The 25,412-nt window shown below is 40.1% G+C and overlaps 1 protein-coding gene across 1 annotated transcript in view; it reads left to right on the top strand.

The window, feature by feature from the left end:
- Window positions 1-25,412, top strand: part of TMPRSS15 (transmembrane serine protease 15) — an 89,664-nt gene that overhangs the window by 21,050 nt on the left and 43,202 nt on the right. Inside the window, exons 7-13 of the mRNA XM_006128840.3 lie at window positions 3,082-3,190; window positions 12,548-12,657; window positions 13,839-13,976; window positions 15,672-15,821; window positions 17,163-17,268; window positions 21,853-22,003; window positions 23,598-23,739. Of these exons, the coding sequence (XP_006128902.2) occupies window positions 3,082-3,190; window positions 12,548-12,657; window positions 13,839-13,976; window positions 15,672-15,821; window positions 17,163-17,268; window positions 21,853-22,003; window positions 23,598-23,739 (906 nt within the window). The remainder of the gene's footprint in view (window positions 1-3,081; window positions 3,191-12,547; window positions 12,658-13,838; window positions 13,977-15,671; window positions 15,822-17,162; window positions 17,269-21,852; window positions 22,004-23,597; window positions 23,740-25,412) is intronic.

Here is a 25,412-nt window from a genome sequence, read left to right as displayed (position 1 = left end):
TTTTGAATCTTAAATCTTATGGTCCCAAGTAAAGAGCTTTTGCAGGCTTCTATATTTAGTCTTCTTAGCAACATTTGCAGAGCCTGTGTAGAGAATGGCAATAAGCCATCTGCACATTTGGGAGATATGCCAATTTTTCCACTTCTTTGATTTTTCACTCCTGTCCCATCCCCCAGAGTGACTTAATATGGCCATATAATAGCTAAAGTTGTCTGGCTTTTCAGAAGTGCCCCAGAGTTTTACAATGAGATTTATAGCCTATTTATAATTCTTGTTGCAAGTGCTTTTGCACACAAAAAGTGCTATTTTCCTTTAAACAACTAAACTTGGTTTCCACATCCCTCCTCGGCTATTTCTTCCTCTAGTGTTGCTGAATTTAGCAGATGCTAAAGATGTATAGATACATTACAGGAAAGGTGGAATTCTTACAGTCTCTTCCTGACTTTGACAGAGTGTAATGAAATCCATAAGCTTTTAAGCAGCAATTCAGACAACAGATGATGAAAAATACATCCATTTTCTTATGTTGTCAATAAAAGTACTATGAACTGTTTCTTTCTGGTTCTGCTATAAGCAGTAGCAACAATAGGCAAAACTGAAGAAAAATTAAAAATAGCAGTTTGGTTTCCAGAAAACGTGGAAAAGCCTAAACTACTTTTTATTAATAAACAGTTTTGTTTGAAAAGCAGCAGTTTAGCACATCAGTGAAAGGAAAAGGGAGTCTGGAGGGTCATCTATTGGAAGCATTATTTCTCATAACAGGCACTAATAACTCTATTTTTATCTACCACCATAAACCTACTTCACAGCATTGCTATTTTGCTAAAAGAGATTAACCTAAGTTAGCAGTGAGGAAATAAACATTCACTGGCAGATAAAGGACTCTGAACATTAAAAAGATAGGCTGGTTCTGTCAGACTATGTCTACACTGTAGACTTCTTGTGCATGAAGCTTTTTGCAGAAGAGATATTCCTCAAAAACTTCTTGCACACAAGTGCGTCCACAGTACAAAAGCGATGTGCTTTTTGTGCAAGCGAAGCATCCAGATTGCATGGAAGAAAGCTCTGATTGCTATTGACAGAATAGCCACCAAAACACCTGAGCTTTTTTCGATTGGCTCTTTTTGTGCAAAAATACCCTGTTGACCATCCACAAGAACTCTTGCACAAAAAGGAGTTATTCCTCATAGAAAGAGGTATACCTAAACCGCAAAAACCCCTCTGTTCTTTTGATTTACTGTAAATTTACTTGCGCAAAAAAGTGCTTGAGGTATGGACGTGTTGCAGGTGTGGACCCTTGTAGTGTAGACATAGGTTCATTGATTTAAATCAGAGCAGGATTAAATCCTAAATCCTCCCAGTCCCCAAAACAAGTGGCTGGGGCTGACCGGATTCTACTGTGGTGGAGAAGAAACAAGGACCATCTCCTGCCAACCCCATGTTGGACCCAAACAACCTTGTTCTGTCCCTGCATAGGAAACAGCTGGAGCTGCCCAAAGGCTCCAGCAATGAGGTAAAAGAAGTCAAAATGACAGTTCAGTATCTGCCTTGCCCTGATCAGAGGTGCCTCCTTTCTTAGAAGGGAAGTATTTGGAGCAGCACAGAACCACCAGCGAGGAGGCTAGAGAAATCAAAAGAGACCTCTTCAGCTAGCCTTCTGCCGGTACCTTTACACAAGAACCTTTGTGACCATTGGGGAAATATTTGGATAAGTGCATTGTTGCCTTAATGCCTTTGTATTAAGTAGCCCACTTCTGGTGCATTTACACAGCACCCTTATCTTGAAAGAAGCTACACAATTTAGGCTATGCAAATTGCATAGCTTATTTCAAGGTAATTTTGAAATAGCTTATTTCGAAATTTGGTGCTATCTACACAGCACCAAATTTGGAAATAATCTACTATTCCAACAAGTCCCTTAACCCTTGTGGAATGAGGGTTATAAGGACACCAGAGTAGTGCACCGGTTACATTGAAATATATTTCAAAATGAGTGTGTTTAAAGACACTATTGCTATTTCGGGATACTTTCGGTATCCCGAAATTGCCCCAATGTCAAGACACAGCCTTATAGTAAGTCCCAAGCTCTCTAATGTGGAAAGTTGGTTTTGGGGTAGATAGTGAGAGAGCAGATAAAGGAAATGTTGATGGAGGAGGAGACAAAGGGAATTGTTGAACAAATGAAGCATGTGCCAAACTTTGCCATAGTCATTAGAGCAATAACTCTACAAGGTTAGTATCTCTTTTGCTGAACATCTATAAGAAAATGCCACATCTTAAGGCTCTTGATAAATTTAGCTCATTATTAAGAATAAAGGGAGAATAGCCACACCCATATAATAAATCAATTACTAACAATATATAACTTCTTATGGTCTGTATCAAATTGACCACCTTTCTCTTGCTCCCTGAGTAATATGTGTCATTGCACTTAAAATATAGTACCTGTCTATTTTGCAAGTAAAATATCTAAACAGTAAATGGAAAACTTAGGAGAAAACACATTGTTTTAAAAAATGATCCCCGTGTTACTGAGAATACAGAAAAGGTATTTAAAGTAAGGTTTGAAAAATGCCTCTGTTTTAGAAAAAATATTCTATGAAATTCAAAATGTGCAAACGTAAAACGTTGTCCATTTTCATGTGCTCTTACTTGGCTTTTTGCATTTGTGTTTTTGCTTAAATTTGCTGATTTTTTAAAAGATGTAAACGGTTTATTTTGTGAGTTCAAGAATGAATGAACAATAAGAAATATGATCGTTAAAGGAAAGTTGCTGTTTCTCTCTCTGAATAGCTAGATAAGCAGTGTTGTCTCCGACTACTGTGTTTTTCCATGAGATGTCAGTGAAACAAAAAAAGTCAGTTTTGGACTGGTAAATCTTACAGTTATAGGAGTTAGATATAAGAAAGATCTATTGTGTTATTTAGTTTATCCCCCTGTTCATACCTACAAGATTTTCCCTTATAATACATTTTCAAAATTGTTGATGTAAGCCTGTTTCTTGCTCCAGTTTCATTTAGTACTACCTGTACTTACAAATTTCATATTGTACAATGACAAATAATGACAATTTCTTTACAGCTACAACTTGTGATGGAAAATTTATGTTGACTGGCTCCTCTGGGTCTTTCCACTCTATTAATTATCCAAAGCCTTATAATTCAAATATCGTTTGCCAATGGATTATACGGTAAGCAGCTTCACAACATGTTATTACTTACCATGTATTTGATTGTAAATTGTGCTCATTTCCTCTATATTAGAACTTATTCTTTGTATTCTGCATTCTTTGTTAAGATGTCCATGCAAAATGTAAAATAGAAATTTCTTCCATTTATGTACACAGCTCTCCTTGAAATAAGGAAACTTCAACCCAAACTTCCAAAGTAAAATATGCCATCAGTTTTTTCACTTAAGATATTTGATGCATGAAATTATAGTGCTGGCATGAAGAAGCTTGGGTACTGAATTTCTGGATATGAAAGTACAGTAAAACTCCAATAGTCCGGCATCCAGTTGTCTGGCACTCCCGATAGTCCGGCATCAACTGGAACCCAGAACTGCTCAGGTCAGCCACTCTCATATCCGGGCCTCTGTGAGCCGCATGCAGGCTCACGGTCCGCACCATTCCGCTCACGGTCTCCAGTCCGCTCACGGTCACACAGCGTCCAACCTGCACAGCAGGCCACTGAGCACAGGCAGCTACTTTGGGACCCGGACATTAGGTTGGGGGAGAAGGGGGATTGGGTAACAGCAGGGAGGGAAGGTGTTTGGCTCTGGGGAAGGAAAGGAAAGGGAAGGGGAGCAGGATTGGGTTGAACACGGCATCCCAGCCAGCTCATTGAAATGGCGGCTGCTCAGTGCACATGCCCCAGTGCCTGGAGGGAGACGCGTGGCTGTACCAGTGACTTCAGGACCCGAGCATAAGATGGAGGCAGGGAGATTGGGTTAGGAGAATGCCTCCTGGTACTCCGGCATATCCAGTAATCCAGCACCACCTAGGTCCCAAAGGTGACGGATTATTGGAAAGTCTACTGTAGTTGTCTGCTCATGGATAATTTGGATGCTTTGCCACTCAGTTGACTCCCCACACCATAGAACTATTATGTTCATAGCAATAGTTTTGAAAGAGATAACACTGTTGTTGATGAGTGGAATTTTCAGATATGCCTAGGGGAATTAGAGGTACAAGTTTCTGCTAGAAATCAATGAAACTTCTGTTTCCAAACTTTGTTTCAGATTATCAAAGGTTTTTAGGCACTTAACTCCCATTGATTTCAACAGGAGTTATGTGCCTAAATATCTTAAAGAATCTGGGCCTTAGATGCTTCTGAAAATCTACCCAAGTGGGACACTCAAAAGTACTGTCATAGGCAAAGGTTCTTCTTATGGCTTTGTAAAAGTTGGCAGCCTTATGATCCTCATGTACTCAATGAAAGTTCTTAATGTGGGAGCTAGACACCCAAGTCTCACTGAAATTCAGTGTGATTTGGGATTCTAAAATCACACAGACTCCTTTGAAAATCTCAGTCTTTCAGTTCAGGTCTTTAACGTGCCCTTTCAGCTTAGCTAATCAGCATAACATTTAAGTCTCATGCTTTGCTTTTTGTAAACACGTTCATTCCTCTTCAGCTTCTGATACCTTCAGTGTCATTTACTGATAATTGCTGGCAAACACTAATTATCAGATATAGTGAGTATTATATCCTAAGGGTCAGATTTTACCGTCATATGCATGATGACTTTTGCTTCATAGCATGAAGGTTCCCAGAATCTGAAGCATGGTGTAATTGTCTGAATTATGCTACTTCCATGTAGGCTAATAATGGGACAATATGCTAAACTCTTTCAAATGTTGCTGTAGAGGTAACTCAACCCTAGAGCACTGGTTCTCATCCAGTGGTATATATACCCAAGGGGGCTGGAAAAGTTGAGAATCACTGTGACAGTGATTTGGTACCAAGATTTTCAAAATTGGGTGGCATCTAAATAAAAAGCTTGAGCACCCCCGAGACTACTCAGTGACATCAATGAAAACTGATAGGTACGCAGCACTTTTGAAAATCATGTGCCTAAAAAAGGGTTTAGGACCCCACACTGTAGCCACCCAATTTAAAAAATATAGTGGTGTTTCATTTATTCTTTAAATACATGGAAAAAATATGGCCCCCATATCCACAACAGATTAAATCAGGCATAAGGCCCCTATCAAAATCAATGAGGTGCTGCATGATTATTATATACTATGAGGTGTCCATCCCAGACAAAGCTTGAAGGGGTTAATGTGACTATGAGAGCTAAGGTGCTGCTTAGGCAACAGCTGGAGGAGGAACCAGGGAGAATGGATTAATTACTTATGGCTCAGCTGGACAGGGACAATCAGGTTCTCTCAGAGGTCCAGAGACCTGAGCCACTTCCAGTTTCTGAGGCCCCTCGCCATAATAAAAATAAAAAATGACAACATGTGAAAATATAATAAGGCACCAAAAAGAGAGAGAGAGACATAATTTGAATATTTTTATATAATAAATGCTTTTCTAGCCTTTTTTTCCCCTGTGCAGATGCACTAGCTATTGAGAAAAACTCTAGTTTTTGCACAATGTCATAGCTGATGTTAAGCATGGGGAGCACATTCAAATGCCCTTGTCCCATAGTTCATTATGGTCTAATCTTGTGCCATCAGAATGACTATATATTTTATTAATATTTACGAACATTTTAATATGACAGAAACTATACCAGTTAACAAAAAATAATCTTTTACCAAATCACATCTCTTATTTGCTTAAATTTGCAGCTCTAAGCTGAGAGTATGTGTCACATTTTGGTCTGATAGGGATGCGCATAAAAGCAAGTTGCAAAACTTGTCAAAAAATTAACAAGTGCATAAATTTGAGGCCACCTTCAACCTTGAGGCCCAAGCCAAATGGCCCTCCTTCTCCTACCTCACCCCACCCTCAGATTTGCCCTAGGGACAGGCAGGATCTGTATAAAGCATAGGAGCTGAGTGCAGAAAGGGGATGCAAGGATGTAGGAAGAAGGAAGGTGTGTTTCGAGGTACAGAGGCAAGTAGCCTATAGCTACTCCCTGGAAGGAGGGAGATATATGGCTGGCAACACAGGGAAATGAGGAAAGCCAGAAGATAAGCAAAGCCTCAGGGAAAAGGCAGTGTGGTCCAGGGTGGAACAGAATTGGTCTAGAACCTAGAACAGAGGAAGGGCCTAGGTTCTCCTACCAGCCACTGCGGAAGTGGTGCAGACCAGGCAGTCGTTAGCAGACTCCCTTGGACAATTTGCCTTGAAAGAGTTGATGTCCTAAGAGCTAAGTCACAAAGAGGAAGCTGCAGCTACTGGAATGATGGGGGCTACAAGTGAAAGAGCCTGCCAGCAATGAGCACAGCTTCTGGACGAACTAATCCCCAGAGTGATGAGGAATAGGTGCCCCAGTGGTGAGTGGTGCCCATGACACCATCCCACAAAGGTCAGACTAGTTTTGAACAAGAATGCTTTCATATTAAGATACTCCCCTGTTGTTAATGTGAATCAAAATCACCTGATCAATTATTACTAACAATAATACCTAGCCCTTACATAGCAGATCTCGAGCACTTTTCTGTCATGAAATGTTGGGCTTGTGCTGCATAGTGAATTGATAGATAAAGGAGCATTACAGATAGCATGCAAACATAAGAGGAATTGTCCTGTATCTTGGGGTTGACCTTTGGATGCCACACACTCCAGGCAAAGGACTTTTAAATGTTCATCTACTATGTCCAACATTACAGTAATGATGCAGCAAATGTGTGTAGTTACATGTTTCTCAATGGGAAAAATAATTGTCTAGTTTTATTCTTCAGTTCTTTGCCTCAGGAAAGTCTGAGCACTTATTGTGAAAGCCTGAAAAGGTCAGCTGGGTATCTCCTAACTCTGGCACAGTCTTCCTGCAGAGTGAAGTTGTTTCTTTAGGGAGTCTTTTGAATTTGGCTGTCAGTGGGATGCATTTTATGTTATTCTTGTTAAAAAAAAACTTTAAAAAAATATCAACCTAAAGCACAATCAGGTTTGATCTTTTCCTATCCTTTCCCTCTGTACTAGGTAAGCAGAAAGCTCAGCAGTGACCCAAATGAAAGACATTTTCCATGCTCCCTTTTCTACTTCTTTCCTGAACAAAGACATAATGTCACCTTTTTTTTTAACTAAAAGCACAAAACTAATGTGACAGCAACAGTGGGATCATTTCCCCTCTATCATATTTAATTACACAAGCAGCCCTTCCCAAGTCTATTTACTTTTTACACCATTCATCATTTTTCATTTGCATAAATATATACATTTCTGTTTCTACCTATGCACAGCCACAAAAGAAAAAAATAATAAAGATTACAAACTGTATCCATGAGTATCAAACCTTGTACAAACCTTGTTCCATGAGTATCTCCTAACTGGTTCTGAGACTGTTGCTTTTTAATCTGTATTTGGACTTCTACTGGGAATCACAACCATAAAAAACAACACAGTATAGTAAAACTCCAATAGTCCGGCATCCAATAGTCTGGCACTCCTGATAGTCGGGCATCAAAAAGGCAAGAGCCTAGTGACTGAGCTTCAGCAAAAAATGAGTCACAAGGTAACAGCGGCAGCAGCTGAACTGAGTGAAAAGGGTAAAAAAGGGTTTAAAAAACTAAAACATTACAGTATACTGTATACAGTATGTACAATAAAAAGGGTTAAGAACACTTTATATACAGTATGTACTGTATACAGTATATACATAACCAGTTTATAGTACCTCCTGATACTACAGCATATCTGATAATCCGGCACCACCTAGGTCCAATAGGTTCTGGGTTATTGGAAGTCTACTGTAATTGAAAAAAAATTAAAAAACAGTGGAGGGTTCTGTAGCACCTTAGAGATGAACAAAAATGTAGATGGTATCATGAGCTTTCATTGGTACAAGACACTTCTTCAGATGACACAGTAATAGATCTATTGGAAAGATGAATAGATTTTGGCAATGAATTTATGACTCTTGGATCAATATATATTTCTGATGGGGAGAATATGGAGAGAATCATTTAGAAAAAGTATGGAGAATGTGATGGAGAAATAGGGTGCAGCACTTGTGATATTGAACTGATACAATTGACTGCTGTATGGTGGTTAGAAATGAAGGTGTACAGCCAACTGATATGTTGGACAACCCCAGTTCTTCTGAATTTAAATTGTTGTTTTGCAACAAGGAGGATGGGAGCATGGACTAGATGACAGATACGGAAATCTTTGCTCTTGTCTGAGCCTATGTCTACACTGCGGGTGTTTTGTGGAAGAGGAAATGCAAATGAAACACTCATTTGCATATCTTGTGCTCTCATTTGCATATCTTCTTCCGATCCTTTTTGTGGAAGAAGGTTTACGGGCTCTTGCGCAAAAGGGTTTTTTCTCAACAAATGGCCCCATCTACACAGGGCTTTTTATCGTAAAAACCTGTTCCGCAAAAAGGATCAGAAGAACATATGTAAAGGAGAGCACAAGATATGCAAATGAGAGGTCCATTTGCATTTCCTCTTCTGCAAAACACCCACAGTGTAGACGTAGCGTGTTATGAATTATCACCATATATACATTTTCCTAAGCATTAAGGCCTTTTAGAACTGTGGCAAAGATAATGAAACTCAAAATCTAACAGCTAGGTTTATTCAATGGTATGAGAAAACTCATAGTTGATGCAGCCTTTTGCAAAGCTATATGGTTGATGGAGCTAAAAAGACATCCCCATTTTCCTGTCAGTGAATGAATGAATGAAATAAATATTTATGTAATGTCAGACACTGATATTATATTACATGCCAGGTACATCAGTGAATATGAAAATTTATTAAATCTATTATTATTATTAAAAAGCACACAAAAGGGAAGTCAACTGTAGGTGACACACCTTTGGGCAAAATAATTCAGAATTTACTGAAAGGGTTTATCGACAGGCAGTATTGTTAGGCAAGAAAGCAGCACTTGTTCATACTGATCTACTTTAGCTTAAGTGATACAATAAGCTTAATGTTTGCGATCAAGCATGCTTATCCTGTCAAGTTAGTGAAATACACCTGTACTGAAAGAGGCAGTAAATAAAATGGAATTGAACATGAACAATGCATTTATAAGGACACTTCATCACAGAGTGGAATAATCAGAAATGTAATTGGTAATATATAATGCATGGATTCAGCTCAGCCATATATTCCAGGATCTCATACGATTTATAGAGTTGTTGTGGAGAACAATAGTTCTTGAACTGATTTTGCATTGTACAATGGACAGTTATAACTAGTTTTAACAGTATTAAAGAATATGGAGGGACTTTGGGTAAATCATATGAACTTAGAAGATTTCAGCATCTAGCGGAGAGTTGCTAAAGAAGCTGCAACGTGAGCAAGCAAAACTGCAAAGGCCAAAGATGCACTGCAAAGGGGTTCACAAAAAACAACAGTCTGCGATTAGTTGCTGCCCAAAGCAAACTAGGTAGTATTTGAAATATGTCTCAAGATGGTTGGACCAACAGCTATGGCCAAACTTGCTGTGTAATAAAGCATAGAAACTGGTGTAATAAAGCATGTTGCATAAAGACACTAAAAAATTCCATTCCCCATTGCAAGAACTACAAAAGCTGAGATCTTGTTCCCTGAGGGGATGATGAGAAAAGACAACTCTCACTTTGGTGGTTCAAATCTTCAGTCATATGGGTGGGTCACTGTCTACTGGTTCATTCTAGCACCGCCAAGAAAAGGGATAAAGTTGAACCATCCAGTAGAAATGGGATAAAAGGGCCCTGTTCCCAATAGAAATGAGATCAAAGTGCCAGTCTCTTTCAGTACATCACTTCCTGAAACTGAAGACATCTGGAACAGATAAGACTAAGGTCCTGGACCAGCCATCAGGAATTTCCTGGTGACATTAAGTATCCATCTCAGATAGAGGTTTTAAACTGAATGTTTCTTTTCCAGAAATTCTGTTTGCCTACTAGCACACTGTAGGGGCTCGTCTACACTGGCCCCTTTTCCGGAAGGGGCATGTAAATTTCACCAGTCGTCGTAGGGAAATCCGTGGGGGGATTTAAATATCCCCAGCGGCATTTAAATAAAAATGTCCGCCGCTTTTTTCCGGCTTTTAAAAAGCCGGAAAAGAGCGTCTACACTGGCCCCGATCCTCCGGAAAAAGCGCCCTTTTCCGGAGGCTCTTATTCCTACTTCAAATAAGAGCCTCCGGAAAAGGGCGCTTTTTCCGGAGGATCGGGGCCAGTGTAGACGCTCTTTTCCGGCTTTTTTAAAAGCCGGAAAAAAGCGGCGGACATTTTTATTTAAATGTTGCGGGGGATATTTAAATCCCCCGTGGATTTCCCTACGACGACTGGTGAAATTTACATGCCCCTTCCGGAAAAGGGGCCAGTGTAGACGTAGCCTAGTAGTGCCTATCTTTTGTTCTGTGTTTTTAAGATGAACACCTACTGTGGATGATAACTGAACTAAAATGTGACCAGTAAGCAAAAATCAGGTGATACAGACATTTTTAGGTGATGACCAAATGAGTCAATTGACCACTCTCTGAAACTAGGTACCTACTTGATAAGGAAGTACATGCTTGTTTGTATATGTGCTTTAAAGATTGTCAGCGTTACAGTGTGTGTCCCTGTTTTCTAATAGATTCCATTAAAGATTATTGTAAAATAACTTTAGAAATAAGAATTTCTGTTGTTTACTAAGATTGTAAAAAATGTGTATTTAGCTACTGTTTCTAATGGTTTCATACTTCCTGTGACGGTCTAACCCCGGCCTACACTCGGGGGGGAGCCACGGCAACAACCCCCCCGGGTAACTCGGGTGGCATGCCCCTGCGGAGTCCCTGCTGGAATGCTGCATTCCCCATGCCCGGCGTGGGGCAGGGACAGGGGCAGGGGCAGGCGACGTTTCCCAGCCATGCCGGCAAGCCCGAGCATGCCGGGGAGGGGGCAAGCTGGCGCATAGCCCCGCCTCCCACACCACAACGTAGGAGGGCCTGCAACATCAGGGGCGGGGCAGACGCCGAAGATGTGAGCCCCGGCGGGGTATTTAAGCCCAGGACCGGGGCCAGAGCAGGGGGAAAGACGCCAGACAGGCGATCCCTCCCACCCCGGCTGAGGAGCAAGTCCTGGATGCTGGAGAAGGACGCAGGCAGACAGGCACAGGCCACCGCTGGGAAGGTAAGGGCCATGAGGTCACGGTCTCGCCAGACCGGCGGGGGGGAGGCTAGGAAGCAGCCCGAGGCAGGGACGTTCTGGCGCCCATGGGCTGACGCATTATGGGGTGGGACCCCGTTAGCCAGGTAAGGGCTAAAAGACCCAAACCCTTAGGGCCCTGGGCTGGGACCCGGTGAAGAGGGAGGGCCCGGGTCCCCCTAGCCTCCATTCCCCTCCCTCAGTTCCTTGATTTAACTGAGCTGTATGCACCACAAAAACTTACGGATGGCGGGCTCGCAGGGCCGTAACCCCGACGTGGGAGGGTTGCGCTATCGCGCCCGAACTAAAAGCCGTCACACCCCAAACTAACTTACAGACGGCGGGCACACAGGGCCGTAACTCCAACGCGAGAGGGTTAAGTGCTCGTGCCCGAATTAGAAGCCATCACACTGCCTTTGAATTGTTGTTGTATATGGACCCAAAATGAGACCAAACATTTTCATTCTGCACCCAGTCTATATAATTTGTCATAAAGTATTGAATTTGTAAAAAGGGTAGGAGTGTTAGTTAGATCCTAGGACTAATATAATTCATTGGGAAATAGGTAATAAGGGTTGACTGCTATAGATCCATTGGGAAGGAGATGTTGGTAAATTGCTATAATAATAACTAACCAAACTGTATTGTGATCCCACTTCGGATTGGTTTCCCCTTTATATTATCTCATGTGATAACAAAATGATAGAGGCCCCATGCTGAGGGACTCCTGGTCAAATATGTAAACTTCACCTTCCCAAGATAATAATTAAGGATACATATTATTTTCTAATGTAGATTAATTTCATTCTGAAAACCTGAATATCAACCATTTTATCACTAGTTTTGTCTTTCTATATGCTCAAGAGTTAATTGCTGCTGGTAAGAATTTTTAATAAGACTATATAAAATTAAAATTAATCTCTCAAATCCATTTCTTCAATTAAGTTATCAAAATTTAAATATACCCTAAATTGGTGGTATGGATAATCAATTAAGCAGTTGCTTAACTGAGGTGTGTTTTTATATCCTATCCTTCTTAAAGTTTCCATTGTTGCAGAGGCTTCCCGTCTTTTCTCTTGTGTTAACATACAAAGAGTAATGCTTCATCTAAAATTTCACCAAGATTATCACAGATTAGAAAAGCTGATAATGCAGTTCCCATAACCGTTCTGAATTATCCATTAAGCAGCCTTTATACACCTCGTTTATTTACTACAGACAAGGAAAAGTCCAAGAGAATATAATAATCATATAATCTTCCCTTTTTTTCTTTTCTTTTTTTTTTATTTGGTTATATTAGCACGAATCATGGATTATCAATTAAACTAAACTTCACTTCCTTTGATACCCAACAATACACAGACATTTTAAACATTTATGAAGGTACAGGACCAAGCAAGATTTTAAGAGGTAAGGCAGACATTATTATTTGAGACTGCCAACGGGAAGGGCAAAGGGAGCAAATGCCCTTGTGCCCGGTAATCTAAAGGACCCAGAGCCCCAGGCCCTTTGAGTCACTACCAGAGTGTCACATGGTTCTCTCTGACGGTTCTAAGGTCTGGAAGAGCTACCATGGTGCACTCCAGGCAGTGATGAAGGCTGGCTGTCCCTGGACTCACCTCTTTCTACAAGAAGCATGGGACCACCCCCCACTTTCCCATGGTCCCAGAGTGGCTATTGGCTCCCTGATCAAATATATTCAAATAGTTGTCCAGATTAAGTTTTTTCTCTGAAGATTTCTAATCTAAATATATTTTCTTACTCATTTAAAGTAACTTGCTAAATGTTGCTCTAAGAAGAGAGTACATTTTATTGGGCTTATGGGCTAAATAAATCAGAATATCACCATGCATACTATTTACCATTGTGTCCCATTTTAAAGAAGTGGGATTCCACCATTATTTTTCCTAAATAAACCTATTTAAGTAACTTCTATTTTTTATGAGAAGTTTGATACATCTTTAGGGGAAATGTTGGGAGGTTTCCTTTTCATTAGAATCTTATTTGCTTTTATGTTATATTTCGTACTTTTATGAATTTTGCAGGGAAATAAAATTACAAAGTAATCACAATGTATTTAAAGTTCTTTGATTCTAAAAATATAAGTATTAATTACCAAACCATGTAGGTAAATTCAAATAATGAAATCAAGTATTCAAACTTCTGGTGTTATGGCTTTTGAGTATGCGCGAACTCCAGAAAATTTACAGGGAATAAGTATGGAGCTGAAGAGCTAATATGCAAATAGTTAGATATTACAAAATATAATTAAAGTATAACCATAGTTTAATTGTAGTCATTATATAAGAAAATGTATTTTGTTCACAAGCTGGCATCTGTGCTAAAGTTAAAGTTGGAAGGATGTGCAGATTTGAGGACAAAGCTTTACCTCATAAAATAATTATATTTTAGCTAATTACAAAAATGCTTATTTTTGCTTTTTAGACAGTCAGCACTTCTGTAAAGAGAGATTTATTTATAATTGAAAAAAATAGCCACTCTCTTTTTATAATAGCACCACTCACTTTAGGTGAAATTGAATTGCCTCAGGTAGCTGACAGTTATTTATGTATGTATGTATTCATTCTTAGCTTCGCTCTGGGGGACAAATCCTGGAACAGTTTACATTTTTTCTGATGAGGCTACAGCAGAGTTTATTACAGATTATTCTGAAAATTATAATGGATTCAATGCAACATATACCACATTTCATACCAGTGAACTAAGCAGTAAGTGTCTTGTCCTTTTGTTATTTCTCAACAAAAAAATAAAAAGTGGAGATGGTGAGAGCAATGAATGGATACATTTTATGGCTCAGTCCTGCAACTGGATCCATATTTGTGGACCTTTGTGCTTCTTCAAAGCTCCATTGACCAGTATCTATGTAGCCTATGAGGAACTGGTTGTAGTATTCTGTATATTATAAGTTTAATAAAAATTAAAGCCTGGTTTACATTTTTAGAAAATATGTCATAAAATATATATAAGAACTGGCAATACAAAATCATTGACATTAATTCCCATTTCCTCTTCAGTATCTGCTCACATTTGGGGTGAATTAAATGGTGGAGTTACTGATGTTTTAACTCATTACAATGAATTATGGTCCTAGAACTGTTAAAGTCAATAGAGGAATATATCAGCTTCAGTCAATAGATATATATTGGAAGAAAATCTGAATGTAGCCAATCTGTTTGTGACAAATGAAGGACAACATGAGTTAAGTTTAAGTGTTTCCAGATAGTCAGGAGAAAATTTAGGCATAGGCTGAACAGGTGGTTGTTGTCTATGATAGCATATTTTGAGTAATGGGAGTGACCCTGGGGGAGATTATGGTAACACAAGGCAACTGGCTGGCCAACATTCTTGTGCTCTAGAAACCTTGCAAAAGTTGTGAGTTGCAGTAGAAAGCATGGTGGCTAGAAGACAAGATTCCCTTCCTACTGAGCAAGATATTTTGGGAAAGAAAAAGAATTTGGAAGCCAGAAGGAGTGAGTGGAAAGCAGCCTGCAAAAGGAACGATGCCGGAGTGGACACAAGGAATGGATCATTGTTGACCTATGGAGCATCAAAGGAATTCTTAACAAAGAATCCTAGGACATTTAGGGATCAACTTCATGGATATACTGACATCCACTGAAGAGTTTAGGATTGTGAGGCAAACATATACAGGTTGGACCTCCCTGGTCTGGCACCCTGGCAACCTGACTGATACCACATGAGGGAATTTGCTAGTCCATGGAGGTCCTCTGCTGCTGGCCCCCAGTCCACCTCCAGCTCAGTTTCTGGCCCCAAAAGGTCACCCTATGGCTGGCCACAGCCAGGCTCCTTGCTGCTGACCCAGGCTTAGCTGGCTGCTGGGCTGACATGCCCCCAGCACCCCAGCTTGGATCCTGCTGCCCCAGATCTAGCGCCCTTGCCAAGCTGCCTGACTGTAGGGGCCACAGCCCCTCTGCTGCACTGCAGTGATGCCGTGGCCCAAAATCCTTGCTGGGTTGCCGGGCTGCCATGCTGCCTTGCCCCGGCTCCCCAGCTGGGCTGCCACTGTCTAGGCATTGACTCATCTGCCAGGCTGTTGGGCTGCCACAGCCCCCCACTCCCTTGCCAAGCTCCTGCCAGCCCCACTGTGCTCCCAAAGCTCCCAGCTGCCCAACTCCCAGCCATTGGGCTCTCTGGCTCAGGAACATCGGTGATTCTGTGGAACCACAGATGTTGCCAGGCCAGCAAGACACAGTTTAGGGAATTTCAAACTGTACACGGTTTCAACTTTATAATGTTTCTTCTGAGGGAAGTGAATCAAAAATGGTCATATGTTGCAGTCCTCCTGGATACTCATACATTCTAACTCTTATTTTTTCATAGCAATTCACAGTTTTATATGTTGATTAAATCATTAGTCTTACGTTCTTATTTGATATTCACAGATAATGAGAAAATTAACTGCAATTTTGAGGATAGTTTTTGTTATTGGAGTCAAGATTTAGAAGATGATGGTGAATGGGAGAGAATTAGTGGCCCTACTTTTCCTTTTATGTCTGGCCCTGATTATGACCATACGTATGGCAACTTGTCAGGTAAGAACAAATACAAATCACCCTTTGTGACTGTTATGACAAAGAGTTTAATAGAAGGAACATCCAAATGAAAAAAGTGAATTTTAAGCAGAGAGAGAATATTCATGGTCTGGAAATTTTGAAATCATCATTATTAAAACTCATCCCTGAAAATTGATTCTGAAGTTTATGCTTAGTCAAAGGGAGAACATATAACCTGTCAGCCCAATCAATGCTAGTCAATGTAGTTTGAATTTCACTTTAAATGGTCAAAACAAACTGTTTGTCAGACTGAGAATTATTCAAAATTTATCCAGCTATGATGAATTAAATACAGAAAATTGCAATCTGTTGAAATACTGGTTACTTACAGAAGAAGAAACAAATTTGCCTAATACATTATTTAGTATAAAGTATTCATCTGGCTGTAGTACATACATGTTCACTCCCTAAGCCATCTTAAGACCAGTATATTATTTTCACTCTCAAATCTTGCAAAGCAAAGCAGCTGCAAGAACATGACAGTCATTTAGTACATTTGGATCTGATTTTCAACTCTGAATTTTTCATTTATTGTAGATTTTTCCTGTTGCACCTCACTAAATATGAGTGGACAGTTCTTATGTGCAGTAGTGCCATTATTTCAACATATTTCTACTACTTCTGTTTGATGTAAACATATGATGACAAAAAATAAGGGAGTGTTAAATAATGAAGAGGACAGGTTATTGATGCAGAGCAATTTGATATGCTTAATAAGCTGGACTCAAGCTATATGAACATAAGAATAGCTATATTGGGTCAGACCAAAGGTTCATCTAGCCCAATGTCTTTTGACTGTGGCCCTGCCAGGTATCCCAGAGGGAATGAACAGAGCAGGTAATCATCAAGTTTTTTAAAGTCCTGGCTGGGAAGATTTAGTTGGGGTTGATCCTGCTTTGAGCAAAGGATTGGACTAGATGACCTACTTAAGGTCATATGGGTAACTGTTACGGATATCTGTCATAAGGGTAGACTTTAATTCATTCACTATAAATCCAATAAGTGAAATCCTTCTCTGCCTGGTGAAACTCCCACTGACTTCAATGGGCCAGGTTTTCACCCTTTGTCAGTCATTGTGCAGATTAAGGATCCATTAAAATAAATGTTTTAAAACTACTGTTTGCCAATGAGCATAACTTCACATTTTCACCTGCTATTATGACATTCCCCAGCCTTCCCACATATTTAGCTCTATGTGCAGTTAGCACTGTTGCTTATGATATTTTTTGCTAACCAGATTTTTATTGACCAAAATTATTTAATGTCATCCTCAACCTTCATTAACTTGATACCAAATGAAAGGTTTTTATTGTTTTATAGGATTTTATATTTCAACACCCATAGGATTTACAACAAGACAGCAGAGAGTTCGACTTTTTAGCTTGCCTTTAGTTCCGGCATCAGATCCATTCTGTCTAAGTTTTTGGTATGTTATAAAGTATCTGCAAGTTACATAAGAATGAAATCATATGAAAATGTATTTTGTCATAAATCATTTGATTAATTGAGTCAGCAATCTGGCTTGAATTGATTGGTTTGAATAATTAATGTAATTAATGTACTTAATTAATTGGGTCTACAACCTAGCCCAACCATGCAGCAGCAGTACAGTACAGTTTTGCAAAGAATTTGGGTTTCCATAACAAACTAGAGATTCCTGTGGTGGAATCCTGGTCCTATTACAGTATAGTCAATGGAAATTTTATTGCAAGTTTCTGACTCTGGTGCCATAAGAAATTACAATATAGACGTTGATCCAAAGCACACAGAAGTTATAGGTGGTCTCTCATTGACCAAACAGCAAGCAGTCCTGTGGCACCTTAGGTGTGTCTACACTGCAGCGTTAGCTCAAAATAAGCTACGCAATTTGATCGACATAAATTGTGTTCCTTATTTCAAGTTTATTTCAAGATAGTCTATTTCGAAATTTGGTGATATTTACACAGCACCAAATTATGAAATAGACCGCTATTCTGACAATTCCCTTAATCCTCATGGAACAAGGTTTACCAGGACATCGGAATATCATGCCCATTATTTCGATTACATTTCAAAATAACAAGTGTGCTGTCAAGATGCAGAAAATGCTATTTTGCGATATTGGAAGTATCCTGAAATAGTGCCACAGTGTAGACATACCCTCAAGGATTAACAAATGTATTGGGTCATGAACTTCCATGAGTAAAACCCACGTCATCAGATGAGTTGAAGTGGAAATTACAGAATTTGGGGCATATATAACAGCAAAAAGAAGTTACTGGTCAGTTCTAGGACCAGTGTTAATGAAGCTAGTTAAGTCTGGATGGATGTGTCTCATTCACAGTATTTGATGTGGAGATGCAAATATCAAAGTTGGAGAAATTGCCTTTGTAGCACATTAACCAGTTAAGACATTTATCGAAGCCTAAATTGATGGCATTGAACTTGTAAATGAACTCCAGTTCATCTGTCTCCCTCTGTAATAGGGTGATAAAATTGTTTTGTTAAAGGACACATCCACCTTGGGATGTATTAGCATGGGTGTCTTAAGCAACACATAAAAAGTAATTCCACTCCACTGTGTGTTGCTTAAAACTCAACTGAAATATTGTGTCACGTTCTAGGCACCTCATTTCAGGAAAGATGTGGAGAAAGTCCAAAATGATTTAAGGTCTAGAAAACAAGGTCTAAGGGCCTATGAGGGAAGATTGAAACAATTCAGTTTGTTTAGTCTGGAGAGGAGGAGGCTGAGAGGAGGCATGGTAACAGTTTGCATGTACATAACAGGTTATTATAAGAAGGAGAAAGAAAAATTGTCCTCTTTAACTTTTGAAGATCCTTTCTAGCTTTGAAATTTCTGACTTATAGAAAAAGTAGTAATAATAATATTGACCGAAATTTTTCCACTTAGAAAATCAAACTTCCGAAACTTTTACACTCATTTGTTTGGATTTTTGCAGCAGAGTTTCTCTTGGTTAAAATATCAAGATATTTTCCATAAATTAGCAAATATAACACGCATCCATATATAACACGCACTCATGTATTACCCACAGTTTTTCTATCATGTTTAAAAAAATATTAGATTACCCGCGGATGCACTTAACCCTCAGAGACTTCTGCTGCCTTCATAAAAGGTGGTCTTTGGTATGGTTGCCATTTGCTAGCTATAAAGATCGAAGATTATGACATCACTCGATAATACTGGATTTTTTTTATACTGGTAATGAACCACAGCTGAGGTCACTGAGCAATAAGCACTACCCTATTACCGATATATAAGACATACCAACCACAACGTTTTAAAACTTCTTCAGTTTATAACAAATATAGTCCAACAAAATATTTGTAAAGATGCCTAAGCATATACAGCCAATTTTAAATGATCTATTGTTACATATGCAAAAGAAAATGGCAATAGAGTAGCAAACAGAAAATTTTCTGTTAATGAAAAGTCTGTTCATGAGTGGAGTAAAGAAGAAGCGGAGATTGAGAAATTAAATCCTTGCAAAATAGTGCACCGAGGAAAGAAAGCCAAGTGGCCAAATCTAGAAGAAAACCTGGTGAAGTGGGTTCTTGCACAGATAGCCAACATGTGGTGTTAACAGTAGCCATAAAGCTCAAGGCTCGACTTATGGCTATGGAGATGAAAATCGATGATTTTCATGGAGGCTCAAGTAACTCAGTTTACAAATTTATGAGATGAAACAACCTTTCAGTTCAAGCACGGACAAGTGTTGGGCAACGGCTTCCTGACGAATGGGAGAAGAAGATAGATGATTTCAAAGATTTTCAGCTGGGCCTGAAACCAAATAACGTCATTAACATGGACTAGGTGCCCATGTCTTTTGATAGACTTACAACTCAGTCTGTTGCAGCAACTGGAATGAAGACAGTCGGTGTAGCAACCACTGGCCATGAACACACTTGTTTACGGTCATATTGGCATGCACAGCAGATGGTGAGAAATTAAAACCGATGGTAATTTTTAAGAGGGTGATGATGCCTCGAAAAACTACCAGCCAGTGTTTCTGTGGTCTGTAACGAAAAGGGCTGGATGAACACTGAGGTGATGAAGACGTGGACAGACAGCTGCTTTCGTGCATGAAAAGGCGGATTTTTTTAATCCCAAATCTCTGCTACTTTTAGACGCTTTGGCCACCCGTAAAACTTCGGTTCAAAAACGTATCATCGCCGTGGGAGCACATATCACCATAATTCCAGGTGGACTGACCTGCAAGTTGTAACTGCTTGATGTAGCTGTCAACCACACATTCAATTGCTTCATTTGTGAGGAATGGGACAATTGGATGACAAACAGGGAGAACATCTTCACTCCGGCATGTCAACAACACCGTGCAACTTACATGGAAGTTTGCAAATGGGTATTGGCAGCTTGGGAAAGAATAACACTGACTACAGTACTATTCGCAATGGATTCTGTAAATGTGAAATTCTTCTGGAAGTCAATTTGTCTAGCTCTGAATCTGACTACAAGAGTGAATCTGACACAGCATCACAGACCTCAACCGTCACCGAGGCACGCCTAGCTGAAGTTATGGATTTTTTCAAGACAGCAAGTATGATGAAAGTTTGAAAACTCAGACGCTGAGGAGGATGCTGTTAGTTATGACTCAAGTGATGCAGAATAAACTTATTCAGCATGCAGCATATACTATTTATTTTATAACAATACGTAGAATGGATTTTTTTTAAACTGCAATATCGTATGTATTAATATTTTTTTAGTAGCTTTACAGTAAATAATGTTTTAACTTTTATTGTATTTTAGTAAATACAACAACACTACCGCTCTTATTAAATTTAATTATTATTAAATCGAAGATGCTGATTTTATTATGTTGGTCTTGTCTTCTTTTACTATGAGGAAAAATCAACTTGCAAAAGACGCAGACATGTATACCTCGAGGGGGGAGGGAGACTGTGGTTGGTAAAAACATGGACAATCCGCAGGTTATATTCGCTAATTCACAGTACATTACAACTAAATTTCTAGTCTATAATGTCTATTTTTCTGGAAGAAGTACACACATAAAAAAGTCTCTAATCTATAACTCTAGCTTGAATGTTTTAAGTTGAAAGGGGGGAAAACCCATTATGAAGCCATGAAACTTAAAACCTCATTTTATAATCCCATTTTTGGTTGTTGAGCTTTCACATGCCATTTCGGGAGAGTGGGGTGGGGGCAGCAGCTGGGCATACCAGGATGTGGCATGCTTTTCTTCCTGTTCCCCTGACTATCAGGGCTCATCTAGACAACGCTGAAGTTTCGAAAGAGGATGGAATTTGCATATCTTCTTCTGATCTCACTTTGGAAAGATCCACTTTCAAAAGTGAAAGTAGATGGGACGTGGTTTTTTCAGCAATCCCACTTTTTTTGAAAAGCTGATCTTCCTCAAAAAATGAGGTTTACGTGGTTTTTCAAAAGGGTGGGGTTGCTGAAAAAATGCGTCCCAACTACTTTCACTTTCAAAAGAGACATCAGAAGAAGATATGCAAATTCAGTTCATGTGGAATTTGCATATCCTTTTTCGAAGCTTCAGCGTAGTCTCGACATAGCCTCAAGGGTCGAGGGGAAAGTCCTTGGATTCCGTGAATTACTCCTCTGCCCCCTCCCTTCACCAGCTAGAAGTGAGAGGCACACGTGGGTGCTGTCCCCTCTACCCCCGCCCCGCTCTTCCGAAATGGGGCCTTGACTAGAAGTCTGGTGACACAGGAAGGATACCGTCACAATCAAACTGTGTTTAGAATTACATTTATTAGAGCCTGAATGAGATATTACTTCGATACCCTGTGTTGTGGGAATTTTCAAACAGCTATGGGATATTAGAAACAAATTTCCAAACTATATTGGGTGAAAATGCTTCGAACATTTTAATTTTTGACCTATCTTGACTTCATAAAGCTATTTATGCAATGAAAGGCTTGAAGGAGTATTTTCAGTATATTTCTTTTTATTCACTCATCTGGATGAATTCCAGTCTAATATTTTTTGCTGTTTCCCCTCCAGGTATCATATGTATGGTACTAACGTTTATCGCTTCAGTATTAAAATCACGAATAGCAATAACATGGAAAAGACTGTTTTCCAGAGAGAAGGAAACTATGGAAACAACTGGAATTATGGACAAGTAACCTTAAATGAAACATCTAATTTTAAGGTTTGTTTAGATATTAATGTTATTACTTTTAGCTAACTCTCACTTTATTTTCCAACAACTTTTGGAACATGTTTGCAATATTCTGCATCTGCAGAAGTAATATCCTCTGTTTTTCCACTAATACTTATTGTCAAATACTTATTACTATGCAGAAGACTGGATCTTCAGAACTAGTCTGTGCATTTTCTAGAGTTTAAATTGTTCTTATTGATATAGTAGCACAGCGAGACTTACTGCTGACTAAGGACAGCCAACTTTATCTCTAAAGAAAGCTCTTTGTCACAACAAGAGAAATCTGAGGATGTATCTAAATCTGATTATAAATCGAAATACCTTGTAAATGATCAAAATATGAAATATTTGTCCCTAATAAGATTCAAAGCAGAAACTTGAGATTCCCAAATAGACCATCCAATTAAGTACATAATTACAAATTGGAATTTACTTTCAAAAGGATTTTTTTATATCCAGCTGGATAAAAGAATGACTGTACTTACATCATAAATCAAAAAATTATTCTATAAAGCTATATCTACACTACGCACATTGATGCTGTTGCAGTCGATCTTCCAGGGTTCAAATTAGCGAGGGCACTGAGAGGGCACTCCTGTTGGTGCTAGTAGTCCTGCTCTTCAAACTGAGAGGGCACTCCTGTTGGTGCTAGTAGTCCTGCTCTTCATGAGGACTAAGGGAAGCCAATGGGAGTGTTCGCTCCCATCAATTTTCTGCTGTATGGACAGCTTGAAAACACTATTTAAGGTCTTACTCTAGCTGTGTAGTTAACGCAGCTAGAGTTGCATATTTTAAGTCGACTTTTCCCTTCAGTGTAGACATGGCCTTTGAGAACTACAGTTGGCAATTCCTTCAGCTATTCTGGATTGAACAGCAAATTCATTCCATAAGTATTAGGGATGACCCATCTAGTTGTGGTGGTGAAGATGAGCGGTCATTCGAACAAAACTGCTGCCAGAGAGGAATGCTAAGGACTGCAATTACCATTTAGCAAAAATATGCTTCTGTAGAATAGGTATGGTCTGTTTTCAGGAAAGCTGGGTTTCCTTATAACACCAAGAAGAATATCTCATTTGGCTGTTTAGATCACCATCATTTAATGTTTGGTAATAGGTCTGCTGCACATTAATAGTAAGTCTGAGGTACAATAACAATAGATTCTCTTCTGTTTAAATTAATGCAGCTCTTTAGCAATCAAGGGAGCTAAGTCAATCAAAGTCAGCAGAGATTTTGAACATAGTAATTTCAGATTCTCTATGGGGAAACTTCATAATAATAGATAATAAGCTTGTATTGTGTATTCAGTGACATAACTCATTTGATACGTAGGGGTAAATAAGTAGATCTCTCCATTTCTAAGCATGAACAACAATTTACTCTTGTGTAGTACTGTTTCACAAAGTTTTCTAGCAGGGAATTATCTCTTGCCATTAGTGAACCACTTAGAATGGAAGACAGAGCAGCAATTACAGTAGAAATTTAAACAAAAAACACATGAAAGAAAGGGAAATTTATTCAGAAAGAACATTTGGTTAGATAATTTACCATTATATTCTAAATTTGTGTTTTCCATTAATTTCAGGTGATTTTTGATGCATTTAAAAACCCAGGTCTGAGTGATATTGCTCTAGACGACATTGGCCTGACAAGTGGAAAGTGTAAGGAAAGTATTTATCCAGAGCCAACTGTAGTTCCAACAACCACTACTCCATCTCCACTTCCCAGTAAGTCAGTTTAAAAGTAAAGTATATATTTACTTTCTATGAATATATTTATCTTAAAACATTTTCAGCTGCTTAATTACTTAGATGTGTGTCTGTAGTTACAAAGTAAGGATCAAAATCTAAGCGGGCATGTATCAAAGCACTGTGGACATGCATAGCAATACACTAATTTAAACTAGTTGAGGATGAGGACCTAGATTTTGAAAGTACAGGCAGTCTCCGACTTACGCGGATCCGACTTATGTCGAATCCGCACTTACGAACGGGGCTTTTCTCGCCCCGGAGCTCACAGGCGGCGGGTCGCCACCCGTGTCCTCCGAGGTGAGAAAAGCTTCTCCTGGTCTCCCTGGTCTGCTGGGGGGGGGGGTCCAGCAAAGCCGCTGGACCCCCCCAGCAGACCAGGGACACCCGAGCAAAGCTGCTCAGGCGGCGGCTTTCCTCTGGTGTCCCTGGTCTGCTGGGGGGGTCCAGCGGCTTTGCTGGACCCCCCCAGCAGACCAGGAGAACAGGAGCAAAGCCTCAGAGTACGCCAGCAGTGGGACAGCCGCGGCACGCCTGGACTGTCCCGCTGCCCGCGTGCTCTGTGGCTTTGCTCCGCGTCTCTCAGGTCAGCAGACCAGGGAGACGAAACAAAGCCTTGGAGGACTTGGGCGGTCCCGCCACCCCCGTCTCCCTGGTCTGCTGGGGGGGGGGGGGGGTGCAGCTAGTGCCCCCCCCAGCAGACTAGGCTTTTCTTGCCTACCCCTGGGGTAGAGCAGCTGGGGGCTGCCTGGTTGGTCCTGCAGTGCTGCTCTGGACCAACCCAGCAGCACCCCAGCTGCTCTGCCCCAGGCGTCCTGATTCAGCCGCTGCTAGTCAGTTTCAGCAGTGGCTGAATCAGGACGCCTGGGGCAGAGCAGCTGGGGTGCTGCTGGGTTGCTCCAGTAGCGCCGAGGAGCCGCGCTACTGGAGCAACCCAACAGCACCCCAGTTGCTCTGCCCCAGGCGTCCCCAAGTCAGCCGCTGCTGAAACTGACCAGCGGCTGACTACAGGAAGCCCGAGGCAGAGTTGCTCTGCCCCAGGCTTCCTGGAATCAGCCGCTGATCAGTTTCAGCAGCAGCTGACTTGGGGACGCCTGGGTTTCTTAAGTTGAATCTGTATGTAAGTCAGAACTGGCATCCAGATTCAGCCGCGGTTGAAACTGATCAGTTTCAGCAGTGGCTGATGCCAGTTCCGACTTACATACAGATTCAACTTAAGAACAAACCTACAGTCCCTATTTTGTACGTAACCCGGGGACTGCCTGTATCAAATTTTAAGCCTCACCTTAAGATTTTAAGATTTAAGGACTCAAATCTTGTCTCAACAATATGTAGAAATTGAGGTTTCCTGAAAATGTATTTTAATGTTTATATTACAGTTTATATTTGAAAGTAATACAGAGTGACTAGATAGTTTTGCCATGCCACACACTGATATCATAAGGGATTATGTGACTACAATTTCATGGAGATCTGAGTATGTATGCACATCTGTGTTTTAATAGGGCTGTGTAGACACAGCCCCCTTGTTTGGGACCAGTCAGTTTCCAAGGGTTTCTGGGTCTTCAACCTGCAATATTATGTTCACTGGAAATTTGAGTGAAAATATGGTTCATTCTTGGCTCTTGGAGGAGAGTGAAGCTATCCTAATT

This window comes from Pelodiscus sinensis, chromosome 1 (assembly GCF_049634645.1).
Source record: "Pelodiscus sinensis isolate JC-2024 chromosome 1, ASM4963464v1, whole genome shotgun sequence".
NCBI lineage: Eukaryota > Metazoa > Chordata > Testudines > Trionychidae > Pelodiscus > Pelodiscus sinensis.
This window is presented reverse-complemented; position numbering and strand designations above follow the sequence as displayed.